General features: G+C 33.5%; 3 protein-coding genes across 4 annotated transcripts; 2 read left to right on the top strand and 1 right to left on the bottom strand.

The window, feature by feature from the left end:
- The first annotated feature begins 473 nt into the window (after window positions 1-473).
- LOC110668225 (two pore calcium channel protein 1) lies at window positions 474-16,617 on the top strand. The gene is made up of 23 exons (XM_058128406.1): window positions 474-1,110; window positions 1,229-1,372; window positions 1,482-1,592; window positions 1,740-1,835; window positions 2,647-2,777; window positions 3,373-3,433; window positions 3,658-3,824; window positions 4,900-5,012; window positions 8,419-8,489; window positions 9,292-9,353; window positions 9,751-9,823; window positions 10,366-10,431; window positions 10,520-10,663; window positions 11,311-11,368; window positions 11,591-11,698; window positions 12,534-12,597; window positions 13,183-13,351; window positions 13,812-13,876; window positions 14,157-14,247; window positions 14,510-14,596; window positions 15,749-15,811; window positions 16,285-16,322; window positions 16,423-16,617. The coding sequence occupies exons 1-23, from the start codon at window positions 973-975 to the stop codon at window positions 16,508-16,510; spliced, it is 2,208 nt and encodes a 735-aa protein (XP_057984389.1). The 5' UTR covers window positions 474-972; the 3' UTR covers window positions 16,511-16,617.
- Window positions 16,618-17,918: 1,301 nt separating this feature from the next.
- On the top strand, window positions 17,919-19,266 carry LOC110668224 (uncharacterized). The gene has a single exon (XM_021829377.2). The coding sequence runs from the start codon at window positions 18,311-18,313 to the stop codon at window positions 19,076-19,078; it is 768 nt and encodes a 255-aa protein (XP_021685069.2). The 5' UTR covers window positions 17,919-18,310; the 3' UTR covers window positions 19,079-19,266.
- A 455-nt stretch (window positions 19,267-19,721) lies between these two features.
- LOC110668223 (mannan endo-1,4-beta-mannosidase 2) lies at window positions 19,722-25,133 on the bottom strand. Of its 2 annotated transcripts, none has more exons than XM_021829374.2 (6): window positions 24,995-25,133; window positions 23,745-24,126; window positions 22,670-22,867; window positions 21,498-21,620; window positions 20,683-20,894; window positions 19,722-20,458 (listed from the first exon to the last, which is right to left on the bottom strand). In XM_021829374.2, the coding sequence occupies exons 2-6, from the start codon at window positions 24,099-24,101 to the stop codon at window positions 20,053-20,055; spliced, it is 1,296 nt and encodes a 431-aa protein (XP_021685066.2). In that variant the 5' UTR covers window positions 24,102-24,126; window positions 24,995-25,133; the 3' UTR covers window positions 19,722-20,052. The 2 variants fall into 2 exon arrangements, with proteins under 2 accessions (XP_021685066.2, XP_021685067.2); XM_021829375.2 differs by lacking the exon at window positions 24,995-25,133 and adding an exon at window positions 24,624-24,963.
- Window positions 25,134-25,665: the final 532 nt, after the last annotated feature.

Here is a 25,665-nt window from a genome sequence, read left to right as displayed (position 1 = left end):
TAAATGATAGAATTAATTAATGTGTTTTTAAAATATAAAAATTAATTAATTTTTTAAATAAGAGAAATTAAATAATAATTTAATTATTATTAAAATATATTAATTAATAAAAAATTAATAAGGAAAATAAATAATTAATAAAAATAAAATATGTAAATTAAATAATATATTTTTAAAACACGGAAGTAATTAGTTAGCTTGATTAAACCCTAAAATTAAAGTTGAACCCCGTCCTCGATCTCGATCATCTTATTCTTAAAACTATTAAACATACCGGGGCCACTCCAACTGCCTATCTGTTCATATTTTATATGTCAAGCTTCCTTGCCGACACCACGTCACCACCGTTAGAGGTCACTGGGGCCTTGACATTTGAGAAGGTGTCGCAGTCCTATACGACTTTCATAATCCATTATCTTGTTATTATCTACATTATTAATACCAAATAATTATTTTATTTTATTTGTTCATTTTGGGTTGCACTAAAACAAAAAAAGCATTGTTCTCCCTCACTGATTGCTTCTTGAACTGTAAGAAATGAGAAAAATAAGATAAGGCACAACCGAAAGCAGAATCCATTATTCAGCCAAAACAAAAAGCGAATATCCAAGGAGCTTCCTCTCGCTCACTCCGTTTCCCTGCACGGCACCGGACGCGGTGGCCCACGCTTCTTAATACTGCGGCCCCAACACTGACTTTGGACGACGATTACGCCGTTATCGTTTCCAATATATATATGTTAATTATTTATTGCATATCTGCTTCCACGTCGTAACAGACACTCTTACTACGCGGATCTCCATCTCCTCCTTCCCTCCCCTCCACCGATCTGTTCGTTATATAACAATAAATTCTCTCCGTCGCTTTCGTCTCTTTTTACATCAAAACGAGACAACAGAAGCAGCTGAAGAAGAAGAAGAAGAAGAAGAAGAAGAGTCTCTCTCTCTCTTGGAGGAGGAACAACTGAACAACATGGAGAAGCCTTTGCTTGGAGAAACTAGCGGCGATGGCAGCTTCAAGGAACGAGATCAAACGTCGACGTTTAATCGCCGCTCTGATGCTATCACTCGCGGATCTCGTTTTCAGAAGGCTGCTGCTCTCGTCGATCTTGTAGGCTCTTTATCTCCTTGTTTCATTCCATTATTATCGTCGTTTTACATAATGCTTCATTGCGAGTGCCGTATTATTATTATTTTTTTAAATGATCGGTTGAGAATTATTTATCCAGGCTGAGGACGGAGTTGGTCTACCTGAGCAAATTCTTGATCAATCAAACTTTGAAAGCGTTGCGAAATTCTACTTTATCTATACTCAATTTGATATCATTTGGACTCTCAATTACTTTGCATTGATAGTACTCAATTTCTTGGAGGTTAGTGTGCGCTTTTATTGCTAATAGTACCAAATGTTGCTTACCTTTTAATTCTAATTATTTACTACCCTCTGATTTTTATTATTCTTTCCGTGGTTAACCTGTGCAGAAACCTTTATGGTGTTTAAATTATCCTGCTCATTCTTGTGAGAATGCTAGGGACTACTACTTTCTTGGGCAGTTGCCTTACTTAACTGCTGCAGAATCTCTTATTTATGAGGTATCATTAAGATAATTATTCTCTTATTTCTTTTTGGGTTTGGTTTCTTCTTGTCTGCATTATGCATTTGTGGTGTTCCATTAATGGAACGTCTCACTCACCGGATATGTTCTTTTGCCATTTATATGGTTTCTGTTTCTTCTGCAGGGCATAACACTCGTTATACTCATAGCGAATATTTTCTTTCCAATTTCATATGAAGGGTCCCGTATCTTCTGGAGAAATCCTTTGAATCTGTTGAAGGTACTTGTCTACGGTTTCTTTGTTGGAAGTTATTTTCTGATTGTTGTTATTTTCAATTTGTTAGGTAGAGTTCCCTTTTGAATAAATAATATAGTAAAGGAACACAGTGTATATTTATATTTATATTATTGGAAACGGTACAATAAGATATGCTGCTTCTGCTCATAATTGAAGTGTTTGTGCATTTTTGTACTATGGTAATGAAATTAAGGTTGCGTTGGCCTATCCAGCAGCCTGAACAACTGCATATGTAATTATGTTTGCAACTAAATGACATGCGCTGAGGTTCTGTTTTATCATCAAAACATAAACCCAGCATCAACGATCTCGTCTTCCTGTAAATTGATATGTGAAAATGTTGACTGCCCAAAGCTATATAATCAGTTAGAAAATTATTAGTATCTTTACTGTACAATCTTCAACTCTATTTTGCTATTTGGTCAACAGAGTACTTACAAATAGTTTATTATTGTTATCTGCACTTACTGACAGATCTAAATTCTGAAGATAATAGGCTTGCTTAAACTCAATTTGAAAATTATTATTTCCTACTGTGTTGCATCAAAATCTATCTCTGCGTTTTCATTATCTTTCAAAATATAAGTGTGAATGGCTTCATGTTTATTTTCCTGTTTCCCTGTCTCTGAACTTGTATGACTTTATTTCATCTTATATCTCCATCTTGATTGAACAGCCTTGCTCTATATGTTACAATATTTTATAATTAGTTGATGGCTTAAATGTTATGTTTAAGCGCATGCTTTCTATTTCTTCAGCCTAATAGTGACTTTTTTTGGGGTTGAGTTTTCAGGTCATTTGCCTATCAATTTTGGTGGCTGATTTAGTGGTTTATTCTCTCTATTTGTCTCCTGTGGCCATTGATTATCTTCCTGTCAGGATTGCCCCATATATAAGAGTTATCCTTTTTATCCTGAGCATTAGGTATCATGTGATAATATTATCCTGTGCTCATGCTAACTTATTTATGTTATATCTGCTTTTCCATCCTCGTGAAACCTAGATTTAAGCAAAGCACTGCCATAAGCATTGAGACTTTCTAGTGTATGATGCATCAACTTATTCTTTAAAGTTGAAGATTAAATTGTTGGCTAATTTTATTGTAACAATAAAATTACTCCATTTGTGACGTGGAAGTCATAGGTTTGAGCCATGGAAACAATCTATCTGCAAAGACCTAATGCCATTTTTTTTCCTTCTTTTTAAATGGATAAATGCAGATGTTGTGGGGTCACAAATCTTTTATTTTGCATAATTTTTTCTTGTCCACCCATTAAAAGAATCATTAGATACAATAACTTGGTAGGCCTATATTGAATTTCTAATGGCCCAAGGACCAGAGGTTGATAAAGAGTTTATGAATCATTTTGTGAAGTAAAAAACGCAATAAGATTGGTGTCTAAAGATCATGACTGAGCTTTCTTATGTCACTATAGTGAACACGTGTTTAATATTACTTTGGGCTGTCAAACAAATTACACTTCTTTTTTGATGAGTGTTTATTTTGTCATGAGCTCAGGGACTTGCAGAATGGCATCATCATACTGGCTGGAATGCTTGGAACGTACGTAAATGTCTTGGTCTGTTCACAATCCTGTCATCCTATCTTTATTTTTATTGCAGCCAGACCTGCAACCAATATTACTTAGTAATATTCTTTCATTATTAATTCATTGGATATTTTACTTATATTTATCTTATATCATATTCTGAATCTGATATGCTCTTTAGCTGTATAAGTACATATTACATTATGTTATCATTTCTTTCATGACTCATTGCTGTCTGATTTCTTGAACTGCAGGCTCTGTGGCTATTATTTCTTCTGTTTTCCAGTTGGTTAGCGTATGTCATGTTTGAAGATACCCAGCAGGGGAAAACAGTTTTTACTTCATATGGCACCACATTGTATCAGATGTTTGTTTTATTTACAACATCCAACAATCCAGATGTGTGGATACCTGCATACAAGTAAGCTTGGAAAGTTGTTTAGGAAAGTTTATTTTACTTGCTTATTTTAAGTTTTCAATCCTGTTAGCTGTTGCCTAATCCAGGTTCCAGACAGGTCCATGAAATAATAATAACTGCAATGAGGACGTAAAGTTTGATGTGTGCTAATATATATATATATATATATATATATATATATATATATATATATATATTAGAGAGAGAGAGAGAGAGAGAGAGAGAGAGAGAGAATGAAACAAGCACAACTGCAATGAGGATATAAAGATTGATGTGTGCTAATAGAGAGAGAGAAAAGAAGAAGAAGAAGAAGAAGTTCTGTTTAAGGAAAACATTTTAGATATAAGTTAAGGCATCAGCAAAAGTTGAATATCCCTGTAAACCTACTCCTACTCCATGGCAACATAAGAAACTGAACAAACAAAGTTATAAATCTAAAGCCATTCATCTTGGGTGTTTTAAGGCATCCCCAAACAGCAGAATCTAAAGGCTAGACGTTTTGGAAACACTGGAACTGGAGATTCGTGTGCATCAGATCCTTGTAACAGAGCACAGCCTTGTAAGAATCTGATATAAACTAAGTTCCACATGATGCTTTGTGTTTAGCTAGTGATAATTGGTATACAAGTTGGGGTGAGATGGCTACAAATATGAGCATAAACAATATTTTGACAGCAACATTAAAGAAGCTCCATGTCGCCCAATATTATGTCTAATTAATTAGATATTTGTGCTCCTTCAGGCTCTGCACCTCTAATCTGTTAGATAAGCTCACCTATAAGCTGCATTTCCTGTTGAAGACATTACTTTGTGTATTTGAGTGATTATTCTGTTCTTATTTTTCTGATTTGTCTGTAAACAACAGAGGTCTCTTTCTATTTGGAGTAAATGACAATCTCCTCAAAGATTTGTACTGACTATTGCTTTCCTGTCCCGGCCTGTTTTGGTTATTCTTACAATAGAAGTCATGCCATTTTTTTTTCAATCTATGTTAACCAAGGCCAGGTGGGATGATCACTAAATACTTCTTGTACACAAATTCAGATTCTATTGTTTATCATCTTATTTTCATTTACAGGGATTCCCGTTGGTATTGCCTGTTTTTTGTTCTCTACGTGCTACTGGGTGTGTACTTTGTCACAAACTTGATCCTTGCTGTTGTATATGATAGCTTCAAAGGTCAGGTAAAGTTGTGAGTGTGAACACTATGACATGCTACTAATATTATTTATTTGGTCTTCGTCTCATTTTCAACTTTTTGATGGTGTCTTTTAACTATCTCAATAGCAATTTTCAACTCAACTCAACTCAACTCAACTAAGCCTTTATCCCAAAAATTTGGGGTCGGCTATATGGATTCGCTTTCTCCACTCTAAACGATTTTGGGTTAAATCCTCAGAAATGTATAATGCTTCTAGGTCATGTTGTACTACTTTCCTCCAAGTCCTCTTTCTCTCCCAATTTCTTTTCTTCTTTCTTCTCTCTTTCCTCTAATGCTCTCTACTCTCTCAACCTCTCTCAACTTATCTCTTTACTCTAACTCTCACCTCAATCATCTTCTCTCTCTCCTACTCTTCTCTTCTCTCATCAATTCTCTCTTCTTCTCATCTATCTCATTCTCACTTCTCTTCTTCTCATCTTATCTCTCTCATATCCTTCACTCTCTTCTTCTCTCTTCTCTCATCTAACTACTACCATATACTATTATACATATTACATTCTTTATGGTCAACATCATTTTTTATTTTCACTTTCAACTTTTCCATTATCCTTCGATCACAATCTCTCTCTTACATCAAACTAAAACCATCACTCTCCTCCCACCATCCCCATCCCCCATCCCTCCTCCATCCTCCCATCATCATGAAAACCCATCTATTTAAAGTGATACTCCATTCAAAACAACTCTTTTCTCACTACCCACAAACACCTTTCTCACTAACACCATGCCTTCTTGCTCCTTCACTTACTTAACTTGCACTCTACTTACTCTACTTCTCTGCTTTAACTTACCTTTTTTTCTCTTTTCTCTTCTTCTTCTCTTTTAGAACAATATCATCTCTCTACATCATCACTCAATCATAATATCATTTATATATAATTTTAAATTTAATTAACTGTTGTGAATAAAATGTAGCTTATTATAAAATCCTGTGTGTAATCCAAATGAGAAAGGAGATCTCGTGCTGTCCAAACACTGACAAAAAAATTAGTCTAAATGTCATCATTTACATCACATAGTAGTTGCTCTCTTTCCATATATTTTCTCAACACCTAACACATTTTTTAATACTTCTCTTTTTTTCTATCTAACACATATTCCAACAAAATCAAAAAAAACCAATCATATTTCTTTCTCATCTTTCAAAACATTCTTTCAGATCTTTCTAAATCTCTTCTTTTTTCCATCAGAGCTGAGAATGAAAAAAAACCAAGATTGATTGAGAGAGGAGAAGTGAAAGATGGTCATATGAGAAGAATAGCTCTCTCTGAAATATGGTATAGCTGAACTCTACCATTCTATAGTTATAGTAACTGAGTATCTTTTTCTTTCTTTTTTTTTTTAATATATATACTTCTCTTTTTTTTCCAATTTCTTTTGAGTTTTTTCTTATTCATTAATAATTTATTTTTTTCTTTTTTTTTTTTCATCTAAATAAATATCTCCCAAACCATTCCACTTTTCATGGTTCCCACACTCATCCCCCTTTCTTTTCCTTTTTTATTTTCTTTTCTGCTTCCTTTACTTCTCTTTTTCAACTTTTTCTCTTTATTTTTTTTTTCTATTCTCTTATAATCTAATATTTCTATTTATTCTATTTTTATATTATTATTTAATTTCTATTTTAATTATTTTTATAATCTTTCTTTCTTCTTTCTTTTCTTCTTTCTTCTTTCTCTTCTTTCCTCTCTAATTATTAACTTTTTCTTTCTCTTCTCCTTTCCTATCCTTTCTCCTCTCTCTTCCTTTTTCTTTCTCTTCTCTTTCTTTCTCCTTCTCTTATATCTTTTTTTCTTTTTCTCCTTTCTGCTTCTTTTTTTTTGCCTTTTTCTTTCTTTTTTTTGCCTTTCTTTGCTTCTCTTTTATCATTTTATTTATTCATATTATTATTTCATCTCTTTTTTTCTTTTTCTTTTCTCTTTTTCTTTTTTTCTCTTCCACTCTTTCCTCCTCTTCTTTCTCCTTCTCTTTCCCACTCCATTCTCACTTTCTCTCTTCTTCTCTCTACTCTACTTCCATATCTTCTCATATCCCATCTATCATCACATATATCCATATTCCATATCCTCACTTCCAACCTCATTTCATTACTCCTTTTTTTTCTCTTTTTTTACTTTACTTTTTTTACTCCTTTTCACTTGTTTACTTTTTTTCTTACTGACTGAACTGTTGACTCCCAGACTACCTTGTTGACTTGTTACGACTTTGACTTGTTACCTCTTCCAATCCTTTTTCTCCTCTGTCTATTGTCTTTTGCATTTGTTTTTTTTGTTCCGATTTGGCCACTTTTTTTTTTTTTTTTGAAAACTTTTCTTTTTATAAATTTTTTATTATTAAGTATATTTGCTAAATTATATAAATTAAAAAATATAAATGTATTTCAAAGCAATTGCCAAAAAAAAACCAAAAATTTTCCATCCTCAAAAAATTTCCAAACCCAATCTACATACCATCAATTATTTCTATCACTTCCTACATGTCTATTTCAATCATCACCAATAATCTCCAAAAAATCATTCATATTTCATTAACCTTTCATTTTGTTCTCATTCCTTTGTTTTTATTTGTTTTCTAGTCCTCTGCATCTATTATTTTTTTTTTCTATTTACTTACTTTCTATTTAGTATTTCTTCTTCTCTAGTCTATCTCTTTCTTCTATCTCTCTATCTCTATCTTTTCTTTTTTTCTTGTCTCTGTCTCTTCTATTCTCTTATTCTTTTTTTTTTCTTCTTTCTCTTCACTTTTTACTACTTTTTAATACCCTTTTTTTTACTTTTTTTCTTTCTTTTCATTCATTCTCATTCCAATTCATCTCCAATCCCATCCTTTCTTTTCTAATTTATCCATCCCATAATTTTTCCAACAAGTGATCCAACATTCCTCCAACCCCTCCTCCTTCCTTCCCTCTCCCTTCCTAATTGGTCTCTTTCTATTCTCTCTTCTATTGTCTTCTATCTCTATCTTGTATTCTGTTACTCTACTCTACTATCTCCTCTACTCTATTTACCCATGGATTAACTTCCACCCATGATGTGGGAACACCACACACTAACACTCACACCACCACACACGCGGCGCGGCGCGTCGCGCTCGCCTGCATGCCTATACACACACACACTATTCACCTACACCACTAGTATTAGCGTCGTTCGTAGTTTATATCAACGCTTATATCATTATATCATATATATCCAGGTGTGTTTTGTTTTTTTTTTGGTTTGTCACTCCCTCCTCCCTCCTCCTTTATTCTTGGGGGCTAAGCGCAAAAACTACTTAGGAGAGTTCAATTTTCATTTCATATAAAAAAATAAAAAAAAATATATATAAATCCTTATTTTTTTTTGTTCTTTTTTTGTTTTTTTTTTTTTTGCAAAACACAAGTTTCTGCCTCCATGAGAATGGAAGAAAGAATGTTGATGAAAGCCTTCAACCTCATTGATAAGTATGTAAGTATAATGTCACTTCACAGTTAAATCTCCTCTTCACCTGCTCTTCAACTATCTTTCCTTTCAATTCACAAGTGCCTAATTTATGTCATGGAGGTTGCAACGAAATTTGCATGTGTGTGTAAATATGTGCATGTTTCCAAATTGTTCATTTATAAATTATTGATTTCCACTTTTAGACAACACCCATAACATATTAGCAGGAAATCTTAAAGAGCTCTGGTTTAAGATTGGCATATTATTAGAAGAATACACCCGTAAAACACGCACAACACCCTTTGAGAGGTTTGATAAAACTGAACCATAATAGAAGAATATCTTGGCCTTTGTGTAATGATGGTGCCCTTTTTTTTTTTGTTCCATTAACAGATATGAAGATGAATAATTTTGTTGTAAAATGCTTAATTGAAGCCTATATGACAGTGCGGTGTCCTCATTTAGTGGTATCTTCAAGATAGCATTTTAGGTTGGAATTCAAGTCAGTCTGTTCCATATCATTGTAAGGAATAGGCTTTAAGTCAGTGTGGGTAACTTGTTTAAAACATTTTGAATATGCAACAAAGACCTATCAATATATTATCACAAAGGAGTGGATAAGTATGAGTTTATGAGGGAACAGTAATTTTATACTTGGATGGTATCAATTTTTATTTTTTAAAATTTGCCTACTAGTTTTAATTCTTTACATTTGAAATATGGTGCAACTTTTTCCCTGCTAATTGTAGTTCTACCATTTTCTGTTACTGCACTTATATTGTTGTTGTTGCATCATCGTTAATGGGATTGCTTTCTTGTACTACAGAATGTTGGATATCTTAATAAGGAGCAATGTATTCATTTGTTTGAAGAACTTAACAAATACAGGTAACTTTATGTTACTATCGTCAATAGTCAATACACTACATGACCCATTAATCTGAATCTGGGTTTTGTGGATATGTTAAGAACCTTAACTTGTCCCATGTGATGCCTGAGAATGGAGAAGATACCATACATGAAATGAAGAGGTGCCTCAGAGTGTGAGATATTTCTTGTTTTCTTTCTCCATTGATTTGATGAAAATAAGCTTAATTGGTGAACCATGACATGATATAATCATCATTTATCATTGGAATCTAAGATGCATATATGGTTTTTTTGATATTTGGTGTGTAGTTTTCTACATGATATTGAATTCTCTTATGTAATCAAGGGTTTGTGCATACTATTTTTTAAAATTAATATATGCATTGAAAACAAACCTTCATTATATTTTGGTTAGGACCCTGCCAAAAATATCAAGAGAAGAATTCGAGTTGATATTTGATGAGCTGGATGATACTCGTGATTTCAAGGTAGGTTCTTATTTTTCTTCTCTTTGTTTGAAAAAACTACAGTTTCTTTTTTCCCATTGATATCATGTTGACTACATTCCTATTCATAAAATAAGCAGATGAACAAAAGCAAAAACAAAAGAAAAAGAAGAATAATTCATATTTATTAAAAATACCATCAATAATATGTATGCACAAGCTAAGTATTGAAATGTTCACTGAAAAGCTTCAGTATGTGTTTACAAACATTTTTTTGCTATTAAGTGTGAATCTTGCTGACCTGTTTGTGCTTTTTAAAGTGAACAGTGCACTTGTATATAGAGAAAATAATTAAACATTTTTTTTTAATATGATGCTGTAGGATTTTTTATTCTATCAATCATAGTTAATATAAGATTTGTGCTTACCTCACCATTGGTAAAACAAAAGTTGACTTCATACATTCTAGCTGGTGTACTTCCTCTTTAAAATGCTGTCTGCCATTTGTGATGTAATTTGGCTATCATTTATTGATTGCTTATTGTCCTTTTATCTTTGTGGACTTCATCTATTTTCTTATGTAGATCAACTTGGAAGAATTTGCTGACCTTTGCAATGCAATTGCTCTTAGATTCCAAAAAGAAGATGTTGTAAGTTGTATTGTTCTGAAACCAAATCTTAAGGAAACTTCTTAGAGATTTTATGTTGTCTCTTTGACACTTTGGATTCTGGTTGCAGCCGTCTATCTTTGAGAATTGTCCTTCAATCTACCTTTCAGCATTCTCTGAAAATCTGAAAGCCTTCGTAAGGAGCCCCATATTTGGCTATATAATATCCTTCATTCTTCTTGTGAATCTGATTGCCGTTATCATCGAAACAACGGTAATATAACAGAGCTAATCCTTAACAATTTTGTCATCTTTTCATGATCAATGTATAGAGTTAAATCTGCTAGAAAGTTTGATTTCCACATATTCAAATTCTGCTAATAGTTTGTTTGATATAAATGAATGCCAGAAGGCTTGATGGAGTTAATTGTAAATCCACATGGTTGGTATGCACACATACTCATTTTGAATCATACCGCAATAATTACATGGAATTGGTTATACTTGATCCAAATTCTACAAGACTGGTAAAATTTGTGAATGAATCTTATACTGGTAAGACTATAAATCTGACTTAAGTAAAATTGATTGAATTTGCAAATAAATTCTGCATTTAATTTACATAATATATTGAACATAGGGAATTCATCTACAGATAAACTTAAGCAAGCGACTTCTATGAGAAGACCAACAGTAAGAAGCTTTGGGATCAATGAGAGGCATTTTAGAATCCTACTGTGCTCTGACATATATGAAAAAGGATAATTAAGACTTTACTTAATTATCTGCTCGAAAAGTTGATATTCTTGTCTTGGTCACAAAACCAAAAATTTCAAACAATCGAGAACATTAATGTAGTTACTTTCTTAATGACTTTGAATATCTAAATGCTGACTCAGTTTTACAAACCTTATATTGCAGCTTGATATAGAAAATAATTCTGCTCAAAAAGTGTGGCAGGTGGTGGAATTTGTCTTCGGTATGTTTGTTTTCTTCTCTCCCTAATATGTACTGCATATGATGTTGCACTAATTATCATGTCTATTTCAGGTGAAAAATGGGCTTTAATTTATCAAGAGTCAACTGCCTCTTAACTCAAAAACATCATAATATAAATTTTGTCTTGGTATTTCATAATGATTTAAGTTATGATACAAAAGTTAGATGTGTATCAGCTTCATGATTGCATATTGTCCATCAGGTTGGATCTACGTTCTGGAAATGGCACTAAAAGTATACTCTTTTGGTTTTGAGAACTACTGGAGGGATGGTCAAAATCGTTTTGATTTTCTGATCACATGGGTAATAGGTAATTCTCTTGCATAACCATTGCCAGGAGTTAATTCCTTTTTCTCCTTTAATCCACAATTTCTTTCTCCTAACATTTTCATTTCTAGTGATTATTGCTCTGACATTATTTCAGTAAAAAACTATTATAGTTTTTTTATCCTTTGGAGTTCATTGAACAAAGAAATAGTTAATTAGAGTCATTTTTCTTTTTTATCATTTAGTGAGTGAATTTATGACGACGTAGGATTATCTGATCAGAATAATTACTTCCTTTGTCTCAATTTTTCGTCACACTGGATAGATAATTTGGATGGAGACTTCTTTTTGTATCTTAATGCTGGTTGCCTGGAATGGGATTATTGCCTCATTTCCTTTCCATAACTCTTATTCTAGTTTCTATGTTTGGATCCAAGAAGGACCACAAAGTTATAAGTTTGTTAAGATATCCAGTTCCAAATTTGAACCTAGAATTAGGAATGGAAAATCCCCAATGGAAGGAAAATATTAAGCTTTCCAACAGTAGGGCATCCAAAAGAGATTGCAATTTGTAATTCAATTTATTTTTTTAAATATTAATAGCCATAAAATGTGTGTCAACAGCAATATAGATTGCTTGGATCTTTGGCCTCTTAGTTACAGCAAAAAGAAGAAGAAAAGGAAAGAAAGAAAGAAAGAAAGAAAAATATGTAGATGTTTTGCTATGTACATTACAATTTTTCTAAGGACAATTTTCTTTGGTCATGTTGATTTTTCCTTGCTTTTGACATAATGTCAAGAAAGAAAATATTTGTTGGCTGGACTCATGGTATTTTAGGCTGCAACATATAACCATGACAGTAATTTTATATTTGCAGTTATTGGAGAAACTCTAACTTTTGCATCGCCTCATGGACTCACTTTTCTTTCAAATGGAGAATGGTAAGGACTACTGATTCTTCAAATCTCTGGCTAATGCATATCTTTAAATATTTTGCATCATACTTCTTTCATTTTCACTTTTGTTTACTAGATTTTTCAATGAGTAATGGCAAATGAGATGGATGATTAGGGTAAACTTGTTTGATCTATTTACTTGAATTCTTTTGAAAATTTTGCTGATGCAATGGAGTGAATTCTTAAGAGATGTCTACAGTTTCTTTGTGGTAAATTTCCCAGGTTTTAAGGGTTAGTTCCTGGTTGGTAGCCTTACCTATCGAAAGATTGCAATGATCAACTAGGTAATGTAGGACAGTTGCATGTCTGTGCCCTCATATATTCATATATGATCAGGAGCATTAGTTTTTCTCACATATTTTTTCTTTGTTGGTTCATTGATATCATACATGTGTACGATGGATGCTCATCAAATCAAATGTGAATTTGCATTTTGACATTGTTCACTCTGCTCTTATTTTGTTATCTTCATCCTGTGAGCATTAGTTTTCTAATAGGAAATTGTAAATTTCATTAGATACAAATATCAATTCTTCATTTGTGATGGATCGTTTCTTTTTTTGTTGACAGGATTCGTTACCTTCTCCTGGCAAGAATGTTAAGATTGATAAGGTTGTTGATGCATGTCCGAAGTTACCGAGCTTTTGTGGCCACATTCTTAACCCTCATACCAAGTTTGATGCCATATCTGGGCACAATATTTTGTGTACTATGTATCTATTGTTCTCTTGGTGTACAGGTACATTGGGTGCTTTCTTCACCTGCTTACCTATCAAATCAATCAAATTGCACTCTATTTCATAGGATTTTCTTTTCATCGTCAACTTATGCTTCCCAGTAATAGGAAAGTAAAGTGCAGAAAAACTTTCTAACATGTATTGCATCCACTTATTTATATTTTTTTTTCAACATGAAAATTTAGAACCAAGTTATTTTGCTTTGAAAATTGTTCTTTATCTACAGGCAGCATTTTAATACATTTACAAGATAAAACAGTTTGGACTTAATTATGTGAATGATTAATATAATTTTGGCCCTAAGTTAAATGTTTCATCATTTTGTTCAATCTGCTCGTTGCTTGATCACTTGTGTTATCTGATCATCATTTCTTTGAATGGCATATCTTTGGGATTCTATTCACTCCATTAGGTGATATTCCATTTAATGTTATAATATTCTCTACTCGTTTAAATTTGTAGATCTTTGGTGGACTTGTCAATGCTGGGAACCCCAATCTGGAAGACACAGATCTTGCTGATTCTGAGTATCCTTTATGGCTTTATCTTAAACTGAACATTTTCTTTTTTCATACAACTGTAATACTTTGGCACTGTAAAACATAAGTAGCCTCTAATCTGCCTGTGGATTGCTGATGTGTAATTGTGAGAGGATGTCCTTTCCCGTGATCATATAAAAAATTAGCTAAATATTTGCATTTTCATTTAGGCTACTTGCCTTTATTTCTTTTTTTTTTTTTTTCCCCTGATAGGTTTTATTTAGGGTTACTGTTGGTTCCTGAAACTCACAATCCTTGACAAAATCAGTTATATACTATTCAATTTTAATGACTATCCAAATGGAATGGTGACACTTTTTAATCTGCTAGTGATGGGAAATTGGCAAATTTGGATGCAGGTAACATAATTATTTCTTGATTTTCTACACCTTTCCTATTTTTTCTTTTCACTTTTATTATCATAATTACCAGATTTTGCTGTCTTTCTGTGGTAATTTTCTGGGAACATCATATGTTACATGCTGGATATTTTGCATTGCATATGACATTCAACATCACAAAAGTAATCTTTACCTGTTAAAATATATCTTTATCTGTTTTAACTTTCCTACTCCTTTATTTTATAATTACTCGATCCGTCATTTGCCCATACCATTTCAGAGCTATAAGGACTTGACAGGAAGCTCTTGGTCCCTTGCATATTTCATCAGCTTCTACCTTATAACTGTTCTACTGCTTTTGAATTTGGTAAGTCTATTTAGTATTTCAGCTTTCTAGAATTTTTTTTATATCTATTTTCTGTCTCACAAAAGCAACAGCTTAGAGATACATGAAGTTTTCCATTGAAGATAAATGACTAATGTAGAGCTGAATAGAGTTCTACTCTTTTGCCTTATCATTGGCAGGAAAAAGAACACATTAGCTATGAGAGAGGTTGTTATGTAACAGAACCCTACTCTCCAGTATAGCTGAGAATACAGAGGAAAGGATAGGAAAAGAAGAGCAAGAAGCAGCGAAAAGGCAGAGAGAGAAGAGAAAGAACAAAATTAGAGAGAGGAGAATGAGAAATTCATTGATAATATTGTGGAATAGTTTCTCTTGTTACAATAGCTGTTGTTTATACAGCTATAGACCTCTTTAGTAACTGTTCCTGCCACTCTCTAACTAATTCCTAACTGTCCCTACTAATTTCCATACTATTCCTTTATTACAATTTCAACCCCAAAGGCCCTCTATTTATTTGCAACACCCCTTATTCTCCTTATTACTCATAACAGAGGTGTGGATGCTGAGTCTTTACTTCTAAAAGAAAATTTCCATCAATACCTTAAACACATTCCTTTGTAAAATGATATGCATTTCAAGTATTGAAATAAGCAAATGGTCATTTCAATTGCACGGTGGGTATTCTTCTCATCCAATGAGCCTCACAACATGTGAAAAATTGGTGACTGGCTACTCCAGAAGCTTCTCAATGATACATTAGCGTGGATGGTTCATCTGAATGATAAAGAAGATATATGTTATCATTAGAAAGCAATCTAGCATTCAAAGTTTGAACAACTCAAATGTGTTATCAAACATCAAAACATGGATAAATGCTAACCCACGGTGCAATGGTCATGAATAGAAAAAGTTGAAGATAGGATGATTTTCTTTTCAGTATTTCCTAATCATGATAGGGCTGAGGTTTAAGAAATTCTGGAATTGCACTCCTGTGATTGGTAACATGGTAGTTGGAAATTAATTGTCATTGAATTGGATCTTTCTTTTGTGATATTATTGGCCGATATGTTGTGGGTCCTTATTTTCTTAGCTACATTGCTTATTGGAATGCACATTTTTCGTACTTTAAGGCTGTAGCTAAATGTATAACTTAATGTTACCAATGCATTTCAGGTTGTTGCTTTTGTCCTGGAGGCATTCTTTGCTGAAATGGAACTAGAGATAGGCGAAGATAAGGTGGGTACCTGTTGCAAACCCTTTTTCTGTTTTTTCAGAAGACTTGTATGCTTGTTTTAAGAAAGCTAAACCTGAGTCTTATTTGTGAGTAGATCATGATATAGAATGCTGCATTACCAAGTTTAATGCAGGCTGCGCTCATGAGTTTGATAAATGAGTTAAATGTGAGCTGTGCTTGAGCCTAATAAATCTAAATGAGCCAAGCTCGACCTTCAAATCTGAGCTCGAGCTCAGTAAAAATCTAATGACCCGAGCCTAAATTCTTCAAAGCTCAACTTGTTTCATTTACAACCCTATTATCCGGTTTGTATCATTAGGATACTGCTTCTTATCCATATCAAGTTTTGAGTTTTTGCAATTTTTTTGTTCTACAATTATGGTGTTTGTTATTAGATTTATCACCCGATGATGGTCACAGTTTTGCTAATTACTGAATCTAAATGATATCTTTTTTACTTTCCACATTATTCTAGGATGAAAGAGATGCAAGGCCTCGGCACCGATATGTTGGGTATGTCCTTAGCTGTTTATGGAAGTGAAAAACTGCAATATACTTAATTCACATATTAGGTGCTAACAGAACTCTGAACTTATTGTTTTGATTGATGCAGCACAAAAACTCGTAGTCAAAGAGTTGATATGCTCCTCCACCATATGTTGAGCTCAGAGCTCGGTCAAAATCAGTCCTCTGAACCATAAACTCCTTTTAATCTGTAATTCTGGTTAGTGAATTTAATGACAGCGTCTCTTGCCAAGTATTCTTTACGTGATGTGATGTATTTAAATCTTATTGAAATCTTCATTGCTGTTGTTGCAGTTTCTGGTTTCTTAACATAGTTCATCCTAGTTAATTAGGGCAAAGATTGAAAGAACTGCAGGGAATGTTTTGCTTGTTTGCTTCGGCACCTGGTGCTGAGTCTGCAAATTGAAAATTATTGATTGAAGCAGCTCCTCTTAAAATGACTTCAACCCTCTCTTCAATCAGCATGAAGTATTTGTTCAGGTGGACTCTTGTGTATGCATACATGTAAATCCTGAAGCAGTCCCATTTTCCCATGGGCAACTAGGAAATTTGTTGCTACATAATATGTATGTTTCTGGTTTCTTGCTTCCAGTGCAAATAATCAATCAATACAATAAGAATATTTGTCAATTATTTGCATTGTGAAGTTCTCAATTTTTTTTCCCAATTATCTTGAAAAATTATTAGATTTAAATTAGAACTTTCTTTTGAATCATATAGAAATACGACTTGCTTATAGTTGATTAAATCATTTTATATAAATATTCTGGTTTATTTTTCATTTCATACGGTGAAAAATGTTATTTATAAAGTAAAAATAACCTCAACTTAAAAAATGAAATTATATATATATATATATATATATATATATATAAATGAACTTTGAATCTTGATTCCAACATTTTGGTTGATGATATTGAAATTGAAGAAAACCCTGTACATAAGGTGATGTATTTTATATTGTGTTTCCTAAAGGAAAATAGACAATTATGTCTCAATAACCTAAAGGCTTTGCACCATATTAGTTCTTTCCCACTTCAGTACTTTAGTTTTAACAGAACTTGGATATTAATCAATATTTTCTTTCATTTGAGGGAACAAAATTGTAGATTTTTTTTTTTTTTATATAAGGTTTGATTGAAACTCAAACTCAATAATTTATACATTTAAAATTTATTATGATATTATGAATTAAAACTAATCAATAAAATTATAAATTTATAAATGTAAATCATTTAAGGTTTTTTAAAAAAAAAATTATTTGCATATAAAGAATATTTATAAAAATTATTTTATAAAATTATTTTTTATATTTAGTTACAATGTTAAATTAATAATAAATATTTATATCACATGTATGTATATAGATGATTTTATATTTTAATAAAATTTGAAACTTAGAAAAAATAATTTAATTTTTCTTTAATCAGAAAAAATCTCTATATTCAGAGTATCCAGATATTTAAAAGTAGAATCAATTTAAATTAAATTTATAAAAATAAAAAAAAATAAAATAAAATTCAGTTTAGAGCCAAGCTTGACCGTGAACAGAAATTATCGATTTCAAATCAGAATCAGCTGGGAATCGATCCCTTATTAAGAAATTTCCTTTTTGAAATACCTACAATTATATCCACTTATTAGCCTCGAGTTCTGTAGCCTATCGGCTATAGCATTTCAAATTTTCATCTCAATTTAAAATTATTACCATTCGATTTGGAGATGTTTCGTTGCCGCCAAATTCACTGAAAAATTCTCGCTCACTTTTATATACGACTCAAAAGAGCCCAATTTTCCAATCCCAAAAATCCATGGCGCCAACTTTTTGGCGCCAAGTCCTCCCGCCAAGGTTCCCCGCGCCACCTACTGCTCTCTGTTTATAACCCAAACGACTAACAAGAAAACCACCAACCATTCGTTGAAATTTCCCCAAGAAAATCAGCCCACCCTCATACTAGCTGTTAGCCTAATTGATCATGGTAGTCTCTTTAGGTCCCGGCAAGTTCTATGGTAGTAGCCTCCCTCGCCCTCGTATCTACACCGACGTAAAGCTGAATCCACATAGGGTGGATCCACCTGTGCCCGTCATGGACCCCTTGCTCTCCTGGGCAGAGGAGGCTCATTGGTCTATGGGTGGTCTTAGCTTCAAGCGTCTCCGCCTTCAAGGCCGCATCGAGGGCAATGTCAACAAGCTCCGTAAGCACCGCGAGAAACTAGCAAAGTTACAAGTCAGTAATAGCCCCAAAGTCTCAAGAGGTCCACTACCAGGTGGGGTTAAAGCTAAGAACGAGAACAACAGGAAGAGGGTTGGCTCTGATTCTCCGCCTCCGGCTCCTATGGTGACAAAAAGAAGGAGATTTATGGATTTGTTTGACGAGGATAGTGAAGAGGAAGAACAACAGGTTACGGAGAAGGTGGAGGCTTCTGGTAAGAAGAAGCCGGTGAGAAAGCTTGTGGGAGACTTCGAAAAGGTAGCTAAGGAGAATGATGTGAATAAGATTGGAAAGACTAGTGATGCGGTCAGGGTAAGTACAAGGAGAAGGGGGTTGGAGAAAGGCGGTACCGGTGGTGTGGGTGATGCGGTGATGAAGGTGGTTGAGGAGTTGAATAGAGAGGATTTTGGGGTGAAGAAATTGAAGGGTGGAAAGAAGGGCAAAAGTGATGGGGAGAATGGGTCCAGTTCTGGGAATGGTGTTAGGACTTCGCCAAGATTGGCAAAACAAAGGTCAAAATTAGATCTGTGATTATGATGTATGTTAAGGTTGATCCTGATATAATCATATAGCCTAGTTCTAGTTTTCTTCTTTTTGTTTTTTCCAGTTTCCTTGTTTCAGAAATTGATGTTCATGAGAACACAAGGGATTAGTTTTTCTTGAATGTATTTTTCATAATACTCTAGCTAAATTTTATTAATACAGTTTGCCTTGCTAAATGGGTTCAATTTCATATCCTCTTTGTCCTTTTCCTATTGATGTTCTTGATTGCCAACAACCCCCTCATTTTGGTTCCTTGGGCCTTCTAAATCCTCATTTTAGTACACACCAGTTGTGCAACAAATGCAAATCTCTTGTTTTGCTACTTGAAGCCTTGTTGGATTTCATTCTTTGTTCCCTGGGGTTAATTTTAGAGCTTTAGCAACCAGATACGATCTGGTAGAATCCCAGCAGAAATGGTTTAGGCTTAAGCTATAACTTCAAACTATATGCAAACTTTGCATGGAATTGTTTACATTCCCTGTTCTAGGCTTATTATTACATGGACAAGCGTACAACAGGGTAGTTTCAAATTCATTCCTTAAGTCCCTGATCTTGAGACAGATCTGGCCAAAATTTTATTTCCAGATGCCCACGATGACATGAAACTTCTGGCAAGCTTAAAAGCAAAGCATGAGATAATTTAACCTTTAATTTGCAATCCCGAAATCATCACAGCTAAAATTGATATACAGGCAAACAGAATCCCTAACCTAACTGCACTCTCTGAGATTTCAACACATATATCTCTCATAGCAAGCTCTTGAACACAGATTCTTGCAGCAGTATCTATAATCTCTGCTGCAATGTACCTACACTTGTCTAACCCAACACGAGTTACATAATTTGTGTAGAATCAAGAATATGAAAGCAAAAAGTGACCCACATTTCTTCCCAGGGCGAAACAGCACAACGAATGAGAAACATTTTCCCACAGATTTTAAACATTTTAACAGAACTCATTTTCACCGTCTCTGCAAACACAACTCTCTAAAAATTTGATTTTGCAGAAGAGTTCCCTGGATTCTGGCTAACCTGCATGATTGTTTGGTAAAAGTCCTGTATGTTGATGATCTTTCCCAAGGGACAATCCCAAAATCATCATTGAACTCTTCCATTCCTTCGACAAACAATTGCCAGACCAATGCACCTGCCCCAGCTCGTTTTCTCTTTGCGGATTTATAGATAATGTCTAAAACAGTTTTGTAAAACTGCTCACGTTGAGAATGCTGGAAGTCATTGGTCAGATTAGAGAATCCATATTCAGTGAAAAAGACCGGCTTTCTTAGATCATAATGAGCATCTTCAATGTGAGAAAGCATCCACTTGGACACAAATGTCAGCTTCTCTTCAAACGTTCGATCATGAATCCTAGTAAAAAATGATCAATTTCATATAGGTAAGCAGTATGAGCAACAAAAGACTCAACACACATTGAGCAATATAAACAAAATTCAACAGCATATACAGCCACAAAGATGATTAAAAAAAATAAAGGAAATTTGCAACAGCAGATGATAAAAACCAAACACCCAAAAAGAAACATTTGTGGCAATTTTAAATTACGTGTAAGGTTAAGGGAAATGCAATGTTACCAATGATCAGGGTATATATGGACAGAGGCAAAATCAATGTCTGGGACCTTGGAGTTGCGAACAAAATCAGATCCAAAGGTTGATGCCCAATCTTCTGGGTTCACAGTTAACCTCTTTGGGTTTTTGGGACCATAAAATCCTTCCAGGCCCACAGTCAGCAGATGGTTCTTGTCGATAGATTTCACAAATGCTGACATTTCTTCGATCCAGTCCTACAATTCCATGCCATAAGGTCAATGCATGCACAAAGATCAATCAAAAATAGGGAGGGGGGAAACCAACCTCTCTCCCTCTCCTTCTTTCCCCTGTCTAAGTGCACATACAAGCACATGCCTGCATAAGTTCTGTAGAAAGTGATTTCTAATTCAACTAGTTCTAGCAACGAATCTTGAAACCTTTGACTTGTGAAATTATTTAAGCAAAGGTGCCAAAAGAGGAGCTTTTTTGGGCTTAAATTTCCAGAGAAACGGAAAGATTTTGTCAAGGAAATAAGCACAATCAATAAAACGGAGTTCAACATACATTTACTAGTCATCTAAGCATACACTTTCCACATGATGTTAGCAACATTTTAGTTGAGGTCAAAAAGAAAATTGCATTCAGAAAAAATAAGGCTGAGGTCATAATTGCACATAATAATAGCAGTTTTCAAACAATATCCTTGAAGTCTTTGACCTAATTCAGGCCCAGAATAATATAAACTCCCCAGAAAAGTTACTATTTTATTAGAAGATTTATTGTAAATCAGATGACTCAAGCCCTTCCATACTTGATACTTACGAGATTATAGTGGAGTAAGGAGTTCACAAACTTACTTGGAGAGTGTCACCTGAAGGATCAGACATGCAACGAGGTTCATTCATCAACTCCCATCCAAAGATGCTGGGATCGTTCCTATATTCAATCCCCGTGATGGTGTTTTTTCTAGTCAACAAAGTCTAGAATGAGGACTTAAATTAGAATTGACCAAATATTCTCAAAGCTAAAGATATTTACAATAGTTTAGATTCATATATTTCACAAATACCTCAAAATGCTTTAAAAAGCGAAAAAGCATGCAATTACTGATCTAAATCAATCGCATAGCTCAAATGGGAGGAATGGATTTGGCATATGAATTGATGCAACTATAGAATCACTGTAAGAAAATTTCTATGAGCTTTGTATTTGGAGAAGGAAGATAAGGAAAGAAGTAATTTTAATGACTTACACATCTGATTTTTTCCATGCACAAATAGCCTATAGTGCACTGTTTAGAAATCTACTGTCCTGTATCTGTTTAGTAATCATATGCTTATGGAATTCAAAAGGACAATTATCATGATTAAAGACGAAATTCAATTGCAAAAAAAAAAAAAAAAAACCAAACCTTGAAGTGCATGAGGAGAGGAATGCAAAATAATTAATGAGTTAACAAAAGAACCTATTATAAGAACTTTTCTTTACATGACCATGCCTTTTGTGATCCATATGAGTGTTAGCTTAATACTTTTCGACAAGTCATAACTTTGTCGAAGTCCGTGTGCGATAGCTGAGGGTTTTTCTCCCTTTACAGATTGTGATGCCAGGGGCAGTGCTCTGTCACTCTGTGGCAATTAATTACATTCATGGTTAGACGCCAGCTTCAAGGTACTTAGTTCATATAGCTTATTTCAGCAACAGAGAGAGAAATCCTAAGGGCCTTCAATTAGTAAATGGTTAGACCTTTTCACTGACAGACTCCCACTTTTAGTGTCTAGTTTCTTCTAGTTTTGGGGCTTTTCAAATTTGAATAGTCTACTCACAAACTGCCTTTACCTGTGCCTTGTGATGCAAGAGGACAAAATTCTGTTTCAATAGAACTGGAAAGAGAGCACTCAGTTGTTCCAATTATATGGTATGCATAATTTCTACTATTGAACATAAGAACTCCAGTGCAGTATTAATTTGGCTTGTTAGCAAAATAACATCTCATAGATTGCCTTTTGAAAGCTAGATAACCATTTACCTTTACATAGTTCTTGAAATATCTTTTGATGGTTGGATCAAAGAAGAAAGAATCATTCGAAGAGCTCAAACCAATGCCTTCTTCCCATGCCCACTTAACATACTGTGTTTTCCCACCATATGGCTTTAAGTTATTAACTAAACAGAGAAGCAGCCTGATTCCATGTTGTCTTGCTTCTGCAATGACATAATCCAAGGCCTGCCACAATCAGAGTCATTAAAATAAAGAATGCGAATGGGAAAATGCCACCATCATCCTCAATGACACTAGCAGCGGAACTACGATAAGGTAAAAAATGCTGACAACTTGAATTATCAATGATCATCAATGTAAACAGTTAAGAAAGGAAAGTCTTGGTACAAAAGATTTAAACTTGCCTTAGCATAAATAATCTATTAAACTAAATTTTATGTTCAGCCATGCAACCTCTTACATTTTGTAATTGTAGCAGAGAAAGGAAGGATGAGCCAAGAGGTAACGAGCCAATATGAAAAAATTATTATAATATTGAAAATAAGAAATTTCTAAATTTTTAGTTTGTTCATTTTCAATTTATAAAAGAAGAGGACAAGCACTAAAAATTCTGTTGACCTTTAATTAAACATTTCTAACTTTCAGAAGGCATTAAAACAATCAGGATAGTTCTTTCTTTTTGTTCTCTATTTTATTTTTTCTCATTCATAACTCAAAAACCATATCATCTTTGATCAAACATTTGATGAATCACCTAATTAGTTGAGAACATCGAACAAATAAAACAACCCATATGAACTCTCTTTGTGTTACGCTTCATCATCTTACTTTATGACCAGTAAAGTCACTGATCATTACTGACAGTTCACGTGTATGAAGACTCTTTAAATAAAACCAAAAATTTTAAACAATAATAGAAATAGACACAAAATCAGAACACCAGACAAATAAAATAACCCATAATTGTAACATTAAGTTTATAGAACAAACTAAATTCAAAAGTTTCAAAGTTAAATTTTTCTACTCAAATAAGCCAGTAATTCACGGGAGAAATTTCAGGCAGATAGATGTGGAAAGATTTATCAACTTTCCATTTGCATACCTTGAAGACCCGCTCATCTAATCGACCTGGGGAAACCTGGAGAGCATTGTAGCCACCATCATTGAAGGCCCATGTTCGACAAACAGTGAGACCCATCTTAGCACCAGCTTCCAGCATTGCACTAACCCTGGGTTTCCTATCATCTTCCGCAGAATGGTCCATCAACCAATAAGAATTCCATCCATTAATGTAAAAGGGCCTACCATCCACCATAAACTGGGTTCCATTTCTAGTCACAAAAGCTAACTCTGGTTCTTGATGATAAGTAAGCATCAAGTCACCAAAAGACATGTAAATGAATGCCACACAGGAGGCAAAACCGAGAATTGGGTAAAATAGCCCATTTCCAGCCATCATTTTTCTTATATATCGTGTATAGGATCTGAAAAATGGTAAAACACCAAAATTTAACAAAACGCAATAAAATTCTTGGATACCTTACGGCTCTATTTCAATAGACTCTCACAATTACAGATACCCAGACGATAAATTTTTTTAGAAACTTTACGCAGAAATGCATGTAATAAGAAATGGCAAGAATACCCAGATCCTTCCTTGAAAAGGATACCCCAAAAACCAAAAAATAAAAGCCCTCAATAAAGCTCAGACCACATCAAACTACAGAGAGAGAGAGAGAGAGAGAGAGAGAGGGGTTTGCATGTTGCTGTCCTGAGCTTAAGGTTTTGGTATTTATATGGAACAAGTAAAAGAAGCAGGTCCTTAAGCAGGAAGATTCAAATAAAAATGAAGTCTAAGAAATAAAGAACGGACACCTAACAGGTCAACACCATCGAAGACTGAAGGAGAGATAGAAGCATGAAGAAGAAGAAGAAGAAGAAGAAAGTGGTGGTGGTGGTGAGGTGGAATGTTGGTATCAACCTGATGGATAAACAGATCTAAAGCATCTGATTTTTCTCAGTTTCCTTCAATTTGAATATTCTACAGGACAAGTTTCCAACTTCATTCAACGCTCATGGCCCCATATCTGATTGCCCTATCTCTCAATTTCCTCTACCAAATTTAGTTTGCTAAAAAAAAAAAAAAAAGAAACATAAAAAATATAAAACAAGAAATAAAGAAATGGGAAAATCTCAGATCTCATGTGCACATGTGTGTTCTTGATTCAAATTCCATTGCATCCTACAAATTATTTGCATCTTTAAAGTTTAAAGAATTGTTTGGTATATAATTGAAGTGCTTAGCATTGCATGAATAGTCAGATTATAATCTCTAGGATTGGTAGACCTTACAAATTATATTGGAACTGCTCCCATGTGAAAGCCCAGAAAATGTTGCCAATTCAAGGCACTTTCGCTTTTACAGTTTCCCATTTTCACTTTTTTTTTTAATTATTTTTCCAAATAAATTTCCTCACAGAATAGACTGTCTTATAATAAAACAATTGTTTTTTTTTTATTTATGACCTAATTTTTATTATTTTCCAATTTTCTACCTTTTAGAAGAAAGCATAATCTTTCATTCATTGTAGTTATTTATATAATCATAATCATCAACTGAAAATATTAAATGTGATTTTTAAATATTTTAATTATAAAACCATTAAAATTAATTTTAAGTTAAATTTAGTATATTCTAATATACAAATTTTAAAATAATTAAATATTTGTTAATAAATTGATTTTTAATAATTTTATTGAATATACATACTTTCCAATCTTTTGATAATAATTCCAAATGAAGTAATAGGAGTCTTTTTCAAGTAGAAAGAGTAATGAATTGCATGTTTCTCATTGGAGAAGTTTCAGTCTAACCAACAATGGAATGATTTCTCTTCTTTATCATCACCATCATCACCTTCCAATGCATTCATTTACAATCTTAGAATTTGGTTCATCATGATTCTCAGTTTCCAAACTAATGATGCTAAGCTTTTCAAATTACTTTAATTTGTTAAAGTTTT

This window comes from Hevea brasiliensis, chromosome 10 (genome assembly GCF_030052815.1).
Source record: "Hevea brasiliensis isolate MT/VB/25A 57/8 chromosome 10, ASM3005281v1, whole genome shotgun sequence".
NCBI classification, from domain to species: domain Eukaryota; kingdom Viridiplantae; phylum Streptophyta; class Magnoliopsida; order Malpighiales; family Euphorbiaceae; genus Hevea; species Hevea brasiliensis.
The sequence above is the reverse complement of the archived record's forward strand: the minus strand, read 5'-3'. Positions and strand labels throughout refer to the sequence as shown.

Coding starts and splice junctions, on each gene's coding strand:
- LOC110668225 (XM_058128406.1), top strand. CDS start 973: ATGGAGAAGCCTTTGCTTGGAGAAACTAGCGGCGATGGCAGCTTCAAG. Junction 5,013..8,418: donor CTTCAAAGGTCAGGTAAAGT/TGTGAGTGTGAA, acceptor TTTTTTGCAAAA/CACAAGTTTCTGCCTCCATG. Junction 11,699..12,533: donor TCTGATCACATGGGTAATAG/GTAATTCTCTTG, acceptor TTATATTTGCAG/TTATTGGAGAAACTCTAACT.
- LOC110668224 (XM_021829377.2), top strand. CDS start 18,311: ATGGTAGTCTCTTTAGGTCCCGGCAAGTTCTATGGTAGTAGCCTCCCT.
- LOC110668223 (XM_021829374.2), bottom strand. CDS start 24,101: ATGATGGCTGGAAATGGGCTATTTTACCCAATTCTCGGTTTTGCCTCC. Junction 21,621..22,669: donor ATTTCAAGAACTATGTAAAG/GTAAATGGTTAT, acceptor TCCTCATTCTAG/ACTTTGTTGACTAGAAAAAA. Junction 20,459..20,682: donor CATATATACCCTGATCATTG/GTAACATTGCAT, acceptor ATTTTTTACTAG/GATTCATGATCGAACGTTTG.